The sequence below is a fragment of the Sphaerodactylus townsendi genome, linkage group LG02, assembly GCF_021028975.2.
Source record: "Sphaerodactylus townsendi isolate TG3544 linkage group LG02, MPM_Stown_v2.3, whole genome shotgun sequence".
NCBI classification, from domain to species: domain Eukaryota; kingdom Metazoa; phylum Chordata; class Lepidosauria; order Squamata; family Sphaerodactylidae; genus Sphaerodactylus; species Sphaerodactylus townsendi.
In genome coordinates this window covers 53,883,244-53,899,593 of record NC_059426.1, presented here as the reverse complement: position 1 = coordinate 53,899,593, position 16,350 = coordinate 53,883,244, and the positions used below count along the sequence as shown (strand labels likewise).

At 38.6% G+C, this 16,350-nt stretch overlaps 1 protein-coding gene across 2 annotated transcripts in view; it reads right to left on the bottom strand.

Moving 5' to 3' along the window:
• DPP10 (dipeptidyl peptidase like 10) overlaps positions 1-16,350 on the bottom strand; it is a 709,371-nt gene that overhangs the window by 30,396 nt on the left and 662,625 nt on the right. For both annotated transcript variants that reach the window (XM_048483325.1, XM_048483324.1), the window contains exons 14-19: positions 12,790-12,869; positions 10,628-10,675; positions 9,352-9,473; positions 8,000-8,047; positions 5,692-5,790; positions 5,520-5,589 (exon numbers count right to left, since the gene is read on the bottom strand). In XM_048483325.1, the coding sequence (XP_048339282.1) occupies positions 5,520-5,589; positions 5,692-5,790; positions 8,000-8,047; positions 9,352-9,473; positions 10,628-10,675; positions 12,790-12,869 (467 nt within the window). The remainder of the gene's footprint in view (positions 1-5,519; positions 5,590-5,691; positions 5,791-7,999; positions 8,048-9,351; positions 9,474-10,627; positions 10,676-12,789; positions 12,870-16,350) is intronic.

The following is a 16,350-nucleotide window of genomic DNA, read 5'->3' as shown; positions in this document are numbered from 1 at the left end:
TTAACTGAAACAGCATGAAGTCCTTCCTGAAAGTACAATATTGCTTTTTAGAGGTGAGTTAAGTAAATATCAAAAGAATAGTAAAGAAATAACAATTATACAAAACAATAAATTCTTACAGCACTGGTTCAAAACCACCTGAAGCAGATAAATGCATCTTAATGCAGATAAAGCCATATGATTTAGAACTGGGTGCATAGGCTATCAAATTTATATTAGCACTGAATTTATTGTGCCCTATCCCAAGGTGCTTATAATCTAAGCTTCAATGTACAAGTTATGTGAATAGAATCTACTTGTGCAATCCATTTGCACCTGTTACCAGTAGGTAGAGATGAGTGGAGCCTACTCACATGAAAACCTGCTTCTCATTTAAAATTACACATTTAGTGGAGGACAGTACATGAGATTTAGTGTGAATCTCCACTCCTACTTCGTGGATAGTCTACACACCAGATTGGTCAGGAATCTAAGAAATAAGCAGTATAAACAAATGTAATGATTTAAATGTGTACATAAAATATATATTATTCTAAACCACTGCTCCACTACATCTTAAAAATAGTGATTCATATGCTGAGATAAACCCATTTTCTATGCAGTCTGTATAACATGCACAATTAACACAAACTGCATACATGTACAATTACTCAACTGAAATTTTTTTTAAAAAAAATCTATGTAAGAAACATGCAAATAAATATCCCTGTGTCCTAATGAGTAACTAAGTCACGCAACTGTGATCATGAATGGTGAACTAAATCACATAAACATGATCATATGCAGGGACTCAAAAACTGGAGTCAATGAATTTCATGGTGTCCACCAATGGGTTTCCTGGCAACCATCTGTTTCTTTCCCCCAAATCAAATAGCCAGTCCTGGTTTTCTTCAACCTCACTGGAACAAGAGGTGCTTTAGAAAAATTCAGGAGGCATCATTTATAAATCTGCAAGTAGCACCCATTTCGAAAGAGTTGCCTCCTCTGTACGTGAATGCCTGGCTTTTAATCACATGGCAACATATTTTGTGTTTGCACTCACTCCCGGTTCCAAAATTCCAAAAGTTCTCACAGGCTCAACAAGATCTAAGGCACTAGAAAGAAAAAAATACTACAGAAAATAGACAGTAGAAACCAAAAAAAAAAAAACAAAAAACAGGAGCGAGTTCAAGATACATGGAAAATTCATCAAAAGCCATATAAACAATGAAGTGCACAACATACAATCTGAAGGACAATGCTTTATTCGATTAAGCTGCTGAAATATATTCTTCCTTATTAACAATCAAAGGTTACATCATTAGCAAATTGCAGAAGATTTAGCTTTGCATTTCTATTAATATTAATGAGGCTAATAGTTCATTCTTCGCATATTGTCAGACTGGGGGGGGGGGAATTCTTACACATTCAGTGACATTATGCATGTGCACTTTTCAGTTTAATGAACTAGAATTTTATGTGTACTCAGAGATTTGGGATTTTAGTAGCATCTATGTAATCAAAGACACTCTTGATTCCAAATGTGCAATTCTTATCCCATGCCAGTTCACAACATACTCCTCTGTACGTGAACTTGTTCTGGGGACAAGTTAATTCAGCTTTATCTGCAGGCTGTCACCACTGGAGGAGAAGAATTAAGGGTTATTAATGGGGACTAAGCCAGTTATTAATGGGGGCTATGGACAAACATAAATAGATTAATAGGATCTAGGCTGTATCTAGTTAATAATATTCTAGCAGACTATTGTCATGAATAAACCATCTCCTGCAGAAGCTACTCAAACCTTGTGAGAAGACATTTCAGTCCTTTCCGCACACACGCGGAAACGAACCTCCACTGGCATGAATTGTGCCAATGGAGGCTCGGAGGACATTCGCACACTAGCGTGCAATCAGCCCGGACTTTCCCCCCAGCCAGAGAGGTGGCTCCACGTGGAGATGCCTCTCAGTCGGTCCCCTCCACTGACCTCATCTTCCAGCATCGCTCTGGAGGGCTGCAGGGACCCGCCCATGCTGCCCTTCGACCTCCAGGGGTCGGAGGGCATTGTGGATGGGTCTCTGCAGCCCTCCAGAGCGACGCTGGAAGACGAGGTCAGTGGAGGCGATGGGAAAAGCGGCGTCTTTCCAGCGGTGCGGTTCGCACCACCCTGACGGGAAGATGCCTCTTGGCAAAAACCTCGTTCAACGAGCGAGGTTTACAGCGGCGGCTTCACGCCACTCCTGGGCGGCCAGGACGGGGCTACTGCGATGCAGCAGCACCTCCTGTGCAAACAGCAGCCCAGGGACAGCGTTTTTGCCATCCCTGGGTCACTGTATTTTGCCCATGCGGAAAGGGCCTCCACATAAATGGCTTTCACACCTGGACCAATATTCCTGTGCTTCAACTTTTTAGAAGCTAGCATGATGAATGGGACGTCACAAGTGGTCTTGAGATCCATCTTCAGTCTATTTTTAAACAACATTTAGAATCAATATATTATGTTATGACGTTAGCAACCTAGTTATATTTAGTATATGCAGAATAAAAAAACACATTGTTTTGTTTTGTTTTTAGTTGTGGATTCACACTGCTCCAGCAGTTTTTTGAACTAATGATATACACTCTATACTGCCTATGTACAAGTAAGAGAGAACTTGCAACATTTAGCAAGAAAAAAACATCTTCAAACAAAAGGGAATAATATTGAAATTAGTGGATTATAATTTTGTTTGCAATTAACTAACGAATGCAATGTTCCAATTTAGAATAACCAGTTAACCTTTGGACCAGTTTTGAATCAGATCTTTTGCTTTTTCTAGCTCAGCTTGTCATATTGAAATCTGAATCCTAATTATTAGTGACTTCTAAGGGCAAAAAGCCAGGGGGGGTGGGTCTTTATTGAGCAAAGCCAAATAGCCCTGGTGCTGAAAAAGCCAAATATGATTTGCCTTTTTGGTGTTTGGACTTGGAAATGGCAGCAGGACAGTAGAATTTTTTTAGTAGGTAAATTTCAGGTTTGAGTTTTACCCATCCCCCCCCAAAAAATAAATTGGTAAAAAGCCAAATAAAATGGTTGAATATACTTTATTTGGTTTTTCTGAAAATTTCCAGGTTTTTGAAACCTGTACCCAAAATTTACCAAATTAAAAAAACTGTATTCACTTCTAGTATTTTCTTGCTTATTACATATTTTTAAGAAATGGAAAACATTCTAAAATGGATTATCAACAGCAATTGTTGCATCTCTCCCAAACAAACATTTTAAAAATAATTTGATACCTTCTGTTCTCTTAGAATCTCTCATGGGTGGCCCATACAAAGGCAACAATAACAAGGTTTTCCAATAGCACTTCTGCAATCATTCGGGGCATTTTTAAAGCAGAGGTCACTCCTTCATACCCGAAGCTCTAAAAGTCTTTAATGCAAAAATTGAATTCCAACTCTTATATGGCTTCTCAATTTGGATCCAAGCTGTTAATTATTCTCTGAATTCTCTTCAATCTATTTTTTTCCACAAAATCATGGGACCCCCTAATTGAGTCCCCTTTGCTGTCCTTTGTCCGGAGCTTGGCCAAATTTCTTTGTAATCAAAGGCTTGGATCAGGGCTTTTAGGTTTTGGCTACGTATTTATTACTTACAGTCTGACCATTCTTTGGACCAATTACTGCTTTCAGATATTGGGCCAATCCCTGGATTCTCCTGATTGAAAAGAAAATTGAGTCTATTGGACTTCCTATCGATTAATTGAATTCTTTATCCTGCTCAGAAGCCTTTAAACTCATTAAGGGCCAATTATTGGTCAGGGAATTTTCTAATTTATACACAGCAGCTATGAAAACCTGTTCACCCTTACATTTCTCCATCTCATTTGATCAGGGACAGATGGCTTTTAAACTGTACTTTTAAACTAACCCAGATTTAAGACGACCTCTCACACTTGCAATATTTAATATTTTTCTTTCTGCCCTTCTCCAGGGGAGGTTCAATAAATTAGAAAAATCTGGCAGAATGTACTACTGTAATGTAGGGTAAGTTGAATTGCTACACTGCTCTAGGTTTACAGAAATTAGAGCTAGATATTGGAATCTTACTCCCCTGTTTCAAACAGAGCTAACAAATCTGTCTGGATTATTATTGTTTTTAGATAACCCAGATTCTGTTTTTTTCTCATTTAGCAGCGAACTTTCTTATGGAAATTATGCAGTCGACTGATTTTGTTCCTTTATATTTTTATTAATATTTATTTGTATCCATGTCTATTTTTTTTTGCTTTTCTTATATGTCAATAAAGGCTAATGAGTGAAATAATTTGATATAGTCTCTCAAGTGCCATACATCTAATTGTAAATCTGATAAAAATAAAAATCCAGATAATGGGGCCAGGAAGAAAAGGGTATTTTGTTAGAAACCTGGGACACCTTGCAGAATTACAGAAAAAAAAGAAGTTTAAAGTTTGGCAAGACCCTGGGAAATGTAGTTCCCACCAGGTCGTTTGCAGCCTGGAAGGGAACAGGCAGGCCTCTTCTCCAGCCTGCTTGGTTTGCTAAAGTAAGTGTGTGGGAGGCGCCACAGGGGGGTGCTATGTGGGGGGCGTGGGGGCAGGGCATGCGAAAAAGCCAGAGTGTACTCCGGGCACACTCTGGCCCAGCTACGCCTCTGAAGCAAAGGCAATGCCCTGTAGAAGTGATTCAGATGGAAGACTCTAAAGTGCAGGCAGGAGTCAGTGTCCAGGACAAAGCTTACCTTGAAACCTTGGTTCCTGATGCACTGGTCCAATGAACTGACACCCAAATGAGCTGGCCACATCATTCTCATTCAGTTAACAGTGGCTCTATGCCCAGGAACAAAAGAACTATTGTCGTTGAGTCTGCCCAAATGGACAGAGCTTGAGAAAACATGCCATTATTTAGACACAAATATTATTTTTTTAGAATAGGAAATGTGTAGAGAAACTGCCCAGGCTCAAGTGTGAGAGATAACACACAGTCACAAATCTAGGTCCAAGGAGTAAGAATAGAGGATGGAAATCTTGTGGAAATGATCTTATCTTGCAGCTCTTTTCTCTAATCATGCTTGGTGCTTTTTTGGTCACTGAAAGGCTTTCATGAGCGAAAGCTCCTACTGCAGGAAGAATGTACTCTGCACTCTGAAAACAGCACAACTGGTCTTGAGATTCGAACCAGAGACTGTATAGCTGTGTCACTGAAGGAATCTATTTGTCCCCTCACAATTCAGTAAAATCAAGCTACAACATTTGTTGATTTTTGTGGAACTCCAAGGACTAGTCCCTAGAATCTTTAGTCCATATGATTCTTAAAAACTAAAGCTGGCAGGTGGGCCCTGAAAGAAATCCCTCAAACAATAGCGAAGTGGTAAATGTGTGATGCTAGCACAGAAGGGTCATGCCCTAGCAAGACTATGTGAACTGAAATACACATTCTTTTAACCCAAGAACAGGAAAATAAACTACAATACACAACCTTGTAAATCAGTTTAATTAATCTTAATTAATCTTAATAATGCTGAAGTCATACTTACACTATTAACAGGAGTGAATACTTATTCCGGTCTGTGAAATCCTTTGGAAGTGACAATTGTAAAGGAAGGTCTTTTAAGAAAAGAGCAAAACATTAAAGGCTGGTAGTTTAAAAGATGAAAAAAAAATCTGAAAACTATTTGGTTCATACTAATAACATCCAGGTACATTTACCATAGTCATCAATGTGAAGCATTTTGATTTCTGACTGGAATTTTTTTTTCTTTAAAATGGCTTCTTGTAATACAGAATTATTTTCCAATATATAAAATCCTGTAAGAACATGACAGAAGAAGGAAGAAATTTGTTTCAATGTGAGAAACACTGCAACAATAAAAGATTTTTAGGAAAGTACGAATTAAAATCTCTGGCCTCTAGGCCTCTGGCCTCCTAAACCTTGCTTTCTATATGCCCTTTCTACTGAGGTGGTCGTCCTCTGCTCTGGAGAATATTCATCAGGGACTTCTTTTGAAAGCAGGGGGGGCAAACATGTGGCCAAGGGGCCACATCTCACCCTTTGTGGGGACTTATCAGGGTCACAAGCCAGCTGAGGCATCCCCTCATTCCTTCTCAAGGCAGCCACCCCATCCCACTGTGGGCTCATCAATCCAGGAACCCCCCTCCCCATGCTATTCTGGGGTCAGTCAAGGCAGACCTCCGGGGCCCAGCCTGACCAAGTCACATTTATGCCATATCTGGCCCTCATAACAAATGAGTTCAACATCCCTGGGCTAGAGTCCTTCAGTGAGCTTTAAAAAGGCTAGTACCAGAGGACAACCCTCAGTAGACAACGGGTCTCGCAAAGAGCAGGATGCAGCACAAGCAAAGCATGGGATACAAGTCCCCTATTTTAAAATATTTTATTTTATTTGTTTTATTCACAGCCCAGTTTATCACTAAGACTCAAGACAGATTAGGCATCATAAAGCACTGCAATCAGACGGCATAAAACAACCCATGAACAGTACAAAAGGGCTAGGTTTACAAAATTAGAGAACAATGCAAACAACTAAGGCAATAGGTACAATGTACAACGCAGTAAAAGCCAGTGATATTAAATCAACACCAAGTACATCTTTTAACTCTTCTGTACATTTACTGGGGGTGAGGATGGAAAAACCTGAGCTTAATTTATGATGCCAAAAGAAATATTAATGATTTTTCCCTTTTGTGGGGATATAACAACATTTTTTTAAAAAAAATATTGACTGCTGTTGGGTGGAGCAGAAAAACATCATCTTCTCTTTAGAAAAGATGAGGACTCAGAAAAAATTTGACTCCAGGAAGCTGCCACACAGACTACCATGTAGGGGGTACTATTTGCTTGTTATAAAAAAAGCAAACCTCTGCTGCCATGGCTCTGTCTACCACCAGAGTGCTCAATGGAGTGGCATGGGGTGGATGGCATCAGTCGATGCCTCATCCTCACTTCTGGTTAAAATTTGGGAGTGACATCACCAAAATGTGTAAAAGTGTAGGGATTATCCTGATCTCTATGGTTTTTACTATAGAGATTGGAGGAAAATCCTAGAGTGTGGCACAATCTGTTGCAATCAATCCGTATTCCTAACCAGAAATAATCTTGCAGCATTGCACAATGCTGTTTTGCAAGTGTTCGTTTCCCAAATACTCCTGCTGCTGTTCCATATGGTTCACCAGCTGCCCATACAAACTAATTCATATCCTTTCTCAAGTTTATTAAGAAAGTTGCAACCATTTGGTGTCTCATGAAGCAGTAGTCTCGATACATTAGTTTCCAAGAGAGCCAGACAAAGCCACTTCACAAGTTTTGTAGTGATTTATTAGTATTTTTATGACATAAGAATTTTCAAGGAAGGTCAATATGCAGGAAGCTAGCTGTCACGGGATTGTCCTACAAAAGGTGATTGATTGGTTCCCGTATATCATTAAGCTAAAATAAAATGTTTTACATTTAGTTTTCAAATTTTGAGGGAACTTTCATATTCTTTGTTAGCCATGTATGCATGAAAGTATTTACACTGTTTTGCTTAGAGTCTCACAGGTTTTGAGGAGCATCCTGTAGATTTCTTAGAAGTTGTACTAGACTGCAGGAGCTTAAGCAGAAGTAGAATTTGGTTTATCACATGTAGGATGAATTTGACAAACAGCACTCTGAAGGCAGCACCTTAATCCAAAGTAATTGGATTATAGCTTTAAAGTATTTTAACACTTACACAGAGTTGGTGTAATAGAAACCCAGTTTGCATAGTTAGAAAATGGGATCATGCTACTATACCACCTAATTAGAACTAGTATTAATATGAGATAAAAGATATGCATCTAGTGAAATGTCAACCCTGGAACGTTATAGTCCCTTGATTAATTTCTCTCTATTCTTATCAGTTACAAACATATTTATTGCTAGGCCATAATTAAGATGGGTTTATAGACATTAATTATTTCAGAAGTCTAAAAAGAAAAACTGAGGGGAAAGGCTCAGGAAAATTCCCAATGGACCTACTTTCAGGATTACTTGTACTGTGCACACTGACAACTGGAACGTCAGGTCCTGTAACAGGAAGAAAGGACAGTAATTATTAAATGTAAAATTTATTGATACAGCTTACTCAGACTTCAGTGAAGAGCAAGAATCTTTGGATGTGCATTAACAACTCTGCTCTCAATTCTCAAAACAATTAATGCATGTGTTTTAATACTAAGCACATGAGCAGTCCTCACAATTCCAACACATCACTAGAACAGTCTCATGGGTAATGTTACAAGTCTGTGGCATTATTATTATTAGTCTCTCAATTTTACAGTTGAGAAATTGACACAGAGCAATTAATAGTCTGATTATAAAAAGTATAGAGCACCTGCTGCTGCCATAAGATCAAAAAGAATGGTGAATACTCAGCACTTTTCAAAGTCATTTGAAAATGTTTGAGAATTGATAAAAGATTGCACAAAAATATGTCTGCCTTTATAATTCAAGGCCAGAGCCACGATCCAAAGAAGTCATTTCCATGTAAATAACAGATTATTTAACTGAATTTTCTTTTATGTTTGTCCTGCAGCAGCTGCCAGCACTGAACAGGAAATTTTACCTTATGGACAGCTGCAGTTGCTGCAGAGAAACACCAAAGAAAGCTGCAACTGAGTGTGGATATGCACATAATTGACTTCATGGGATCATGGCCTAAAGCATCAACACCCCCTCTTACTTCACTTAATTTTTGTTTCCTTTGTCACAATACTTTATCAAAATCACAGGTTATTTGCTCTGAAACAGTCTTGATGTATTCTGGAATAAAATTACTGTAGAAGAAAGGTTTTCCACTATATTAACACTATGTTATTAATTAAAAGGTTTTCCACTATATTAACAGCTACACCCAGTTTATATGTATAAATTCAAATACAAAATCATTAACAGGAGTGTATGACCACAAGGAAAAAAAGCCTCATGTGATCCAAGCCAGGAAAAATTCAACCAGGGCTATATGTACTGCCCTCCTGCACGAATCTTAGCTCTTGTTATTGTATACCCATTTATAGGTTCTTGTTAAGGAATTTCAGTCAGAAATGGCCCTAAACTGATCAAATCACCAACAAATTAGCTGCATAATTCAGACTAGACATAATTCAGACTAGCAGAAATTCATAAAATCTCTGCACATGCAATGTTCAAACCACTATTGATACAATGAATCTCTAATGAACTGCTCCATAATCTCTAGTTTGCTCTCTTTCTCTGTCTTTCTTTTGCGGTAAAACACCTGGAACAGAATGGGCATCTTATACAAATGCAAGGTGTGATCTTGAAAAAAAAATCTGAACACTCTGAATGTTAAATTGAGGAATATGACTTACCTTTACATTGTAGAATGAAATACTTGTTAGTAGGGCTGAACTTTGCATTGAAATATGTGCAGTTATCTTTCATAAAACTGCACGAAAGGCACTGACGATTCAATAGTTCAAATGTTGAAACACTGTAGTGGTGAAAAAATTAAGAAAAAAACAATCAAGTTAACAAAAATACATTATTATACACTAAGATTATGTGGATATTTTTCAAAACAGTTAAGAATAATATTATCCCGAGCCAGTGTCTGCAATCCATAACGGAACAAATGAGTATAAACATGGAAATGGTGTTGTTTGGGAATGTATTTAATCTGAGGATAGGATTTCAGCCTATATTAATGAAACCTGTACTCCTCTTTTAACTTCAGAATCACAAATTATAAAATGCCTATGGCTCCACTCATGCACATGAATGTGCAGATTGCAGAAATAGACAGGAGGATGTTTTATCATATAAGATGGCTAACCAGCTTTCTATCTGTGTATCTGTGGCAGATTTCAAAGTATGCAATACTGACTGATGAATGCAACATTTTCTCTCCCCCCCCCTTTTTTTTCTTTGTCTGAAATGCATTCTTCTTTGATGGTAGATAAGAGGTAAGCAGTATATTTTTATAATTATCAGATTTTTGTTTCATTCATTTGTGCTGATTCTCTCTGGTTCTTCACAGCAACTTCATCCACCCATTCTTGGTTTCCCAGTCATTTCTGGAATTGTCAGTTAAGTATTGCATCTATCTAGAGCTTTCCAAATTCAGAATAAAATCTCTTCCTTGACAGCACTACCGGACATCTTCCACCCTATCCAATGGTACTAATCCCTCAAACAGGAATTTTTTATGACTCCATTGATCCTTAGTCTTGAAGCAACAGGAAGATACTCCTTCACTCTAGTGGCTACTAGGACTTGTTCATCCATACTTAGGTAGGCCACAGGCTAACTAGAAAAAGTTGATCTACAATCTGTTGTGTGGGTGCTGTCACAGCTGACACATAGCAACCCTTGATAGGTTTTCAAAACAAGTGATTAACGGAGGTGATTTGCCATTGCCTTTCTTTGCAGTGTTCCTCAGTGGTCTTCCTTCCAAGTACCTACCTTGCTAATCTGATGAGATTAGACTATACTATACAATTCCAAATTCCCTACAATCTGTTACCTAACCAAAAATCTAATTTTACATTATGCTTTGAGTGTTCACAGAATTAAACATTACCATCCAAAGGTGAAATTTTTACACAGCTATCTGGAAACCCACAAGTAACATCATCGTGCTCTTACCTATGTAGCTGTCTCCCTCTTGGTGAGTTCTCAGTACTTAAAAAATATCTAGAAAAGAGAATAGGATACGTTCAGACCAGATAAAATTCATTAATTTTCTGCAACTATAAAAAGGGACATTCATATTTTATTTTAAAGACTGCACAGTGGTCAAAATTCCAACTTGTAAGCAATGTATTAACTAAGCAACAGCAGTTCAGAACAAATTCACATCATATTTTAAGGCAGGTTGGAGAAATATTAACTTGCCCCTTCTCCCTGCCTTCATTCACTGTACTGATATTTTAATTAGTTAAAAGTACACATTGCTACAGGGGTGAAAATAACCACTGAAATAATGCCAAGTAACTTAGACCATGAGTTTTATGTTTATTTATTTTATTTATAACATTTTAATGTCACCTTTGCACCCAATTAGGTTTTACAAGGTGGTGATCATATAAAACATTAACACATTCAAACAATTAAAACACAGTTAGCATTATAAATTCAATTAGAAACACATAAACACATTTGCCTTTTTCTATTCAGACGGAATTACTTTGAAAGAATTGTTTTAAAGAAAATATCTATATTGCATTTTCAAGGTTTTCTTTTCTTCTTCCTTTTTTAAAATGTTAAAATGTCAAAGTTCGTTTATTTTTCTTGAAGTGTATAAGTATAGATTTCCTTCCATAATTATACAAACAAATGGTGTACTTTCTATGCAAAAGTATCATAAATTACACATTAAAATGTATAATAATATAACAGGTGGACATAATACAAATCTACAAAACCAATTGTAAAAAGTGGAAATTTTACATATATATTAGGCAATGTTAGTTCATTTCTAATCATTATGGCTGAATTCAGTGATCAAGTAGCTATGAAATAGCCAACTTAAATCCAAACTTTTGTAGTCAGTTGAACACACATAGCAGTTCAGAATATAGGCTTCCAGAATATATCATGTCCCAGCAAATAATTCCTCACATAGGTTTATGGTTTCATGGAAAGAGCGGGACATTTAATGTGATAGAATACAAAATATCCTCTTCACAGTTAAGAGTGTATGCATGAAAATGTTTTTCTAGCCTTAAAGAAAAACCCTTCATTTCCTTCAAACTGCAGATCTCTAATGTGTATCACTAAATACTCTAGTGACAAGCCGGGGGGGGGGCGGGGGGCTGGGTTTGCTGGATTTTTTTGTTTTATTTTGTTTTTTGCTGCTCATGGTTTAGGACCTTGGTTGCTTCAAATCCTTTCTTTGGAATTCCATTTTTTAAGCCTGCTATAATTACCAAAACACTTTTTCATTCTTCATGGTATGAAAATGCTCTAGGAATTCTAAGTAAAATGAATGATTCTTCAATTTACTCTCTCCAATAGTAAAAAAAAATGGCACGCATTTTAATCTGGCAATTCTCAAATCGTTATGGCTTTGAAAGGCTAGAATTAAGCTAATTCTACATTTTCCTGCTTAATACACCATGGCACTTGAGATGTTTTCCTACATATAAAAAACTTTGGGGCTTCTGGTTTTCATGCTAGAAAAGAATAACTGTCCAATGCACCAATTTAAAACTGAGAATTTTATGATGACTGCAGAACAATAAATTTAAGGCTGTCTGAACCATTAGCAGAATTGTCATTAAAACTGTGGGAACCTTTAAGATGGTCCCTTTTCTTGATAGCAGGAAGTAGACATCTATCTGTTAAAATCTCTTCTCCTTTCCCTTTTGTTAGAGTGACTATTTCTAACAAACAACCCAGATTAACCATATGGGAGATTCAACAATTTTAATTAATATGTTTCTAAGCTTCCTAAAAATGTATTCATTTTATTTCTTAGATCCAATGAGAACTCATTTGTGAAATGCATTTTCCTGACACAGCCATTTAATTACTCTTAATTCAATCAATGCAGTAAGTCAAAAAATGGCACAATCTCTCCTTTCTCTTTAACTGAGAATACTACTGCAGTATATTGGCAGATTACATGAATTAAACTTTGCATTTATGGTTATAGCTAATTTTAGCACTTGAAAATGAAGAGGAATTTCAGCACTTGAAAATGAAAGAATGATTAACTATTAAATGTGCTATTTCCAGTAAAATGGATTCTGTTTTGTTAACATACAGATATTTTACCTGCACAGATAAAGAAAAATAATGCTCACATCTTTCGCGTTTTTTCATCATATGCTAAAATTTTGATAACTTCCCAGTTTCCTGATGTCAGATGTCGTACACTTTTAGCCTGCAAAAAACCAACATATTCTTCATTTTCATAACTGCCTCCAAGTGATTAGTTATGTTAACATAAGAAGTCCACACTAAAAGACAAATCTATCTTTCCTGTGTACATATGGTGCTGCATTCCATACTGAAGGCCTGAAGATATCTCCATTGCAGCCCTCCTACACACACAGTTTGACATCAATGTGGAAAGGTGGCTAATAAACAAAGGCCATTTCCACATGGCGTCGTTGGGGGTTGGGTTGGTGCATCCCACACCGACCCAACCCCCCTGGGACCGTTTGCACAAATGGTCCCAGAAACAGCCGGGACGACGGCGCCGCAGAGCACCGTCACCCAGCCGACCCTGCATGTCTCTGGCTGTCTGGCGCATCGCCGAGGCCTGGAGACATGCCCCCCGGCCCTGCACGACTGCTCCAGCGTCGCAGGTCAGGGGGCGTGTCCCCAGGCCTCAGCGACGTGCCGGCCGGCCGGAGACAAGGTAAGTGAAAGGGGGGAGGGCGCCTTGGAGCCACTGCCGTTCACACGGCAGCGGCTCCAAGCCACCATTTTCCGGAAACCTCGCTCCTCGCTCCTTGCTCCCCTTCGAAGCAGCTGCGCCCCCTGTGCGAATGGCTCCCTGGGGACGGCGTTTTTGCCATCCCCAGGGCGCCATTAACTGCCCGTGCGGAAAGGGCCAAACAAATAAAACTCATCAATAATTGTACCAACTGGAAGCCTATAACTGATTACAATAATCTATCCTCAAGGTTAAAATGGCATAGATCAGTACTGGAAAGTCAACATGGCTAAAGTCTTAGCTGTTTCCTCCATTTGCTTTTCAAAAAAAATTGTTTAGGCTTTTCACTGAGTCAGAGAAGCAGACCACCACCCCATCAGTTTGTAGTATTCCCTGTCCCATACAATTAGCTCCCTTTAGATCCTGGTCTAGAGGTGCATTCATGCATACGTAACTTGAGTGCGTATTATAATTATATATGCAACTGATTCAGTCCCTCTTGTGCTAGCTCAGCCATCCACCAGATTACTGAGCCACCAATTCCTTTGGCCTGTTCCTCTACCACCTGTGGTCAATGGAGAAGGGAAAATCTCACTTGCCTGCCCCTCTCCACTGCCTACCTGCCTGCTCTCCCTCAACTCATTGATGTGATTGATGTGAGGCTATCTCATTGATAACTATCTGATGTGAGTTATCTCATTGATGTGATTGATGTGAAGCTAAAAAGAGGAAGGGCCATCCATAGATCCCTGGTGCACAGATAGAATAACGATGCACTCTATGAACAGATATGGTGGCTTTGCCATAAGAAGCCTGTCAGCCTTTTAGGGGGGAAAAATCAAAGATGATACAAAAAGATATATACAGTGAACTGTACTAGTTAGAGTTGACCTGGGGACATCTTGGGTTCAAATCCCCACTCAGTTTTTTCAATCACTAATTCTCTCTCTCCTCCACCCAATTCTCCTCTGCAGAACCAGGCAAAGGAGAACAGGTGATAGTTACAAGGAGTGGGCAGACAGTCACTCAATGGGAGGTGGCCAGATGTTCTTTCTACCTCACAAGTCAAGACTGCTGTTTACAGGAGCTCACTAGGGAATGGACAAGAACGAAGTAATGTTGGGAAGGCTGAAGTCCTGAAGGACATGGAATGCCCCCCAATCTTGATGGGATCCAGCTGACTCTTGCTGACCAATCGGAGAGCTAGGGATGATACTTGATCCAGCTTTATTTCTGAAGAAGCATTCTAATGCAGCTGTAAAAAAGGCATCCTATCATTTCTTCTTAACCTTACCTTGGATCTGCTGATCTGGACTCATGGATCCATGCTATGGTTACCCTGAAGCTAGACATCTGTAATACATTCTGCATGGGGCTGTCCTTAAAAATAACCTGGAAGCTACAGTTGGAACAGAACACTGCATCCCAGCTACTATTGGGCACCAATACTATTGGGCACCTATCACTCTCTTTCTGCAGACATTCCTGTGGTCACTGATCAGTTACAGGGTTTAACTCAAGGTGCTAGCTATCACCTACAAAGCCCATCAAAGAACTGCACCCACATAACTACAATTATCCCCTCTGCTATTTATAATAAAATAAATACAATATTTATTTGTTTAGGTCATTTTCATGCTTCCCTTCCACTTTTAATCTTAAATTAAACTACTCATTTGACTTGAAGGCCTTGAGCGGTATCACATAAAGTTAAAAACAATCCTAATAACCAAAGTCCAGACTCAGACTCATTTATTCAATATTATTATATCTGCTATAACTTGGAGCAAAAAAAAAAACCCTTTGCAACAGCCAAAGTGTTTAGTGTCTGCTAGGAGCACTCTTCAGTTTCTCTTCAGTAGATATATTTGCCCTTGAAGAAGCAGCAAAATCCATAATTCTCTTATATCAAAATGAAACACAGATTCCAAAAGACAATGCTCCTGTGTATCAATTTGCCATGACTGACACAACCATAGTCTATTCAAGTAAGGAAGCTTCTTATATTGATTATCCATTACCTGAGTAGCTGCCCTTCTACTTTAAGAAAAAGCTCAAAAAGATGATTATTTGTTCTGCAAATTTGAGCACAAAGCTGATTAAAAATACAGAGGGTTTTTTTTCCTGTAAAACGAAATGCCAGGCAAATAATAACATGATACAAAGTATTTCACAATGTATTTTTGGAATATTAGTTGTAACATTTCAGATTTCTCTCTTTCTCAGCTTAAAATTTCAAATTATCATCACAAACAGAACAAATCAAAGAAGAGTTTTGCCCCTCGAAGGGTTTTGACACAGTCCACGTAAGAGAAAAAAGAAGGCAACATTTAGTAGCACAATCAAGCAATCACATAAAGCTTCAGTTCTGATGCTGTGGCATTTAGTGGCATTTCACTGAGCACTTCTCTAATCACCATGGGAGCATTCAAAAAAGCCATCCATTATTTATTTATTTTTAAGGCAGCTCAAATCTGCAGAAAATTTCTGACATTCCTCAAAGATAGTTTTAGGTGAATATCTGACAAAGGGAGTTTTACTTTTTGAAAGACCCTAGGGATCTTGTTGATCTTTAGGAGGCTACTGGACTAAAATCTTGCTCCAACTGTTCTCAGAAGATTTACAGTTGCAATCCAGTTCGTGAATCTGTGCTGCAGCTGCTGGAAGAGGTATGATGAAGACAGTGCCACACTGCCTCCAAAGGGGCGTTCAGGTAGAACAGCAGGGAGGAAACATGAAATCCTTCCCACTGCCCGAATTGACCTATTGGTCACAATGGCATACAGTTGACCACGATGACTTACAAAGTCAAAGAGCCCAGAATGAAGTTCACTCCACCCCTAGGAATGCACAAGTATGCTCCCCCACACTGGTGTTTGTTCAAGATGCCAGCACAGCTTCATGGCACCCCAAACTTCTGAGTGCTGAGGATCAGAGAGGTGGCTAGCCACCGGCATGTGCTCCCTGAGCTAGCGGGGCTTCC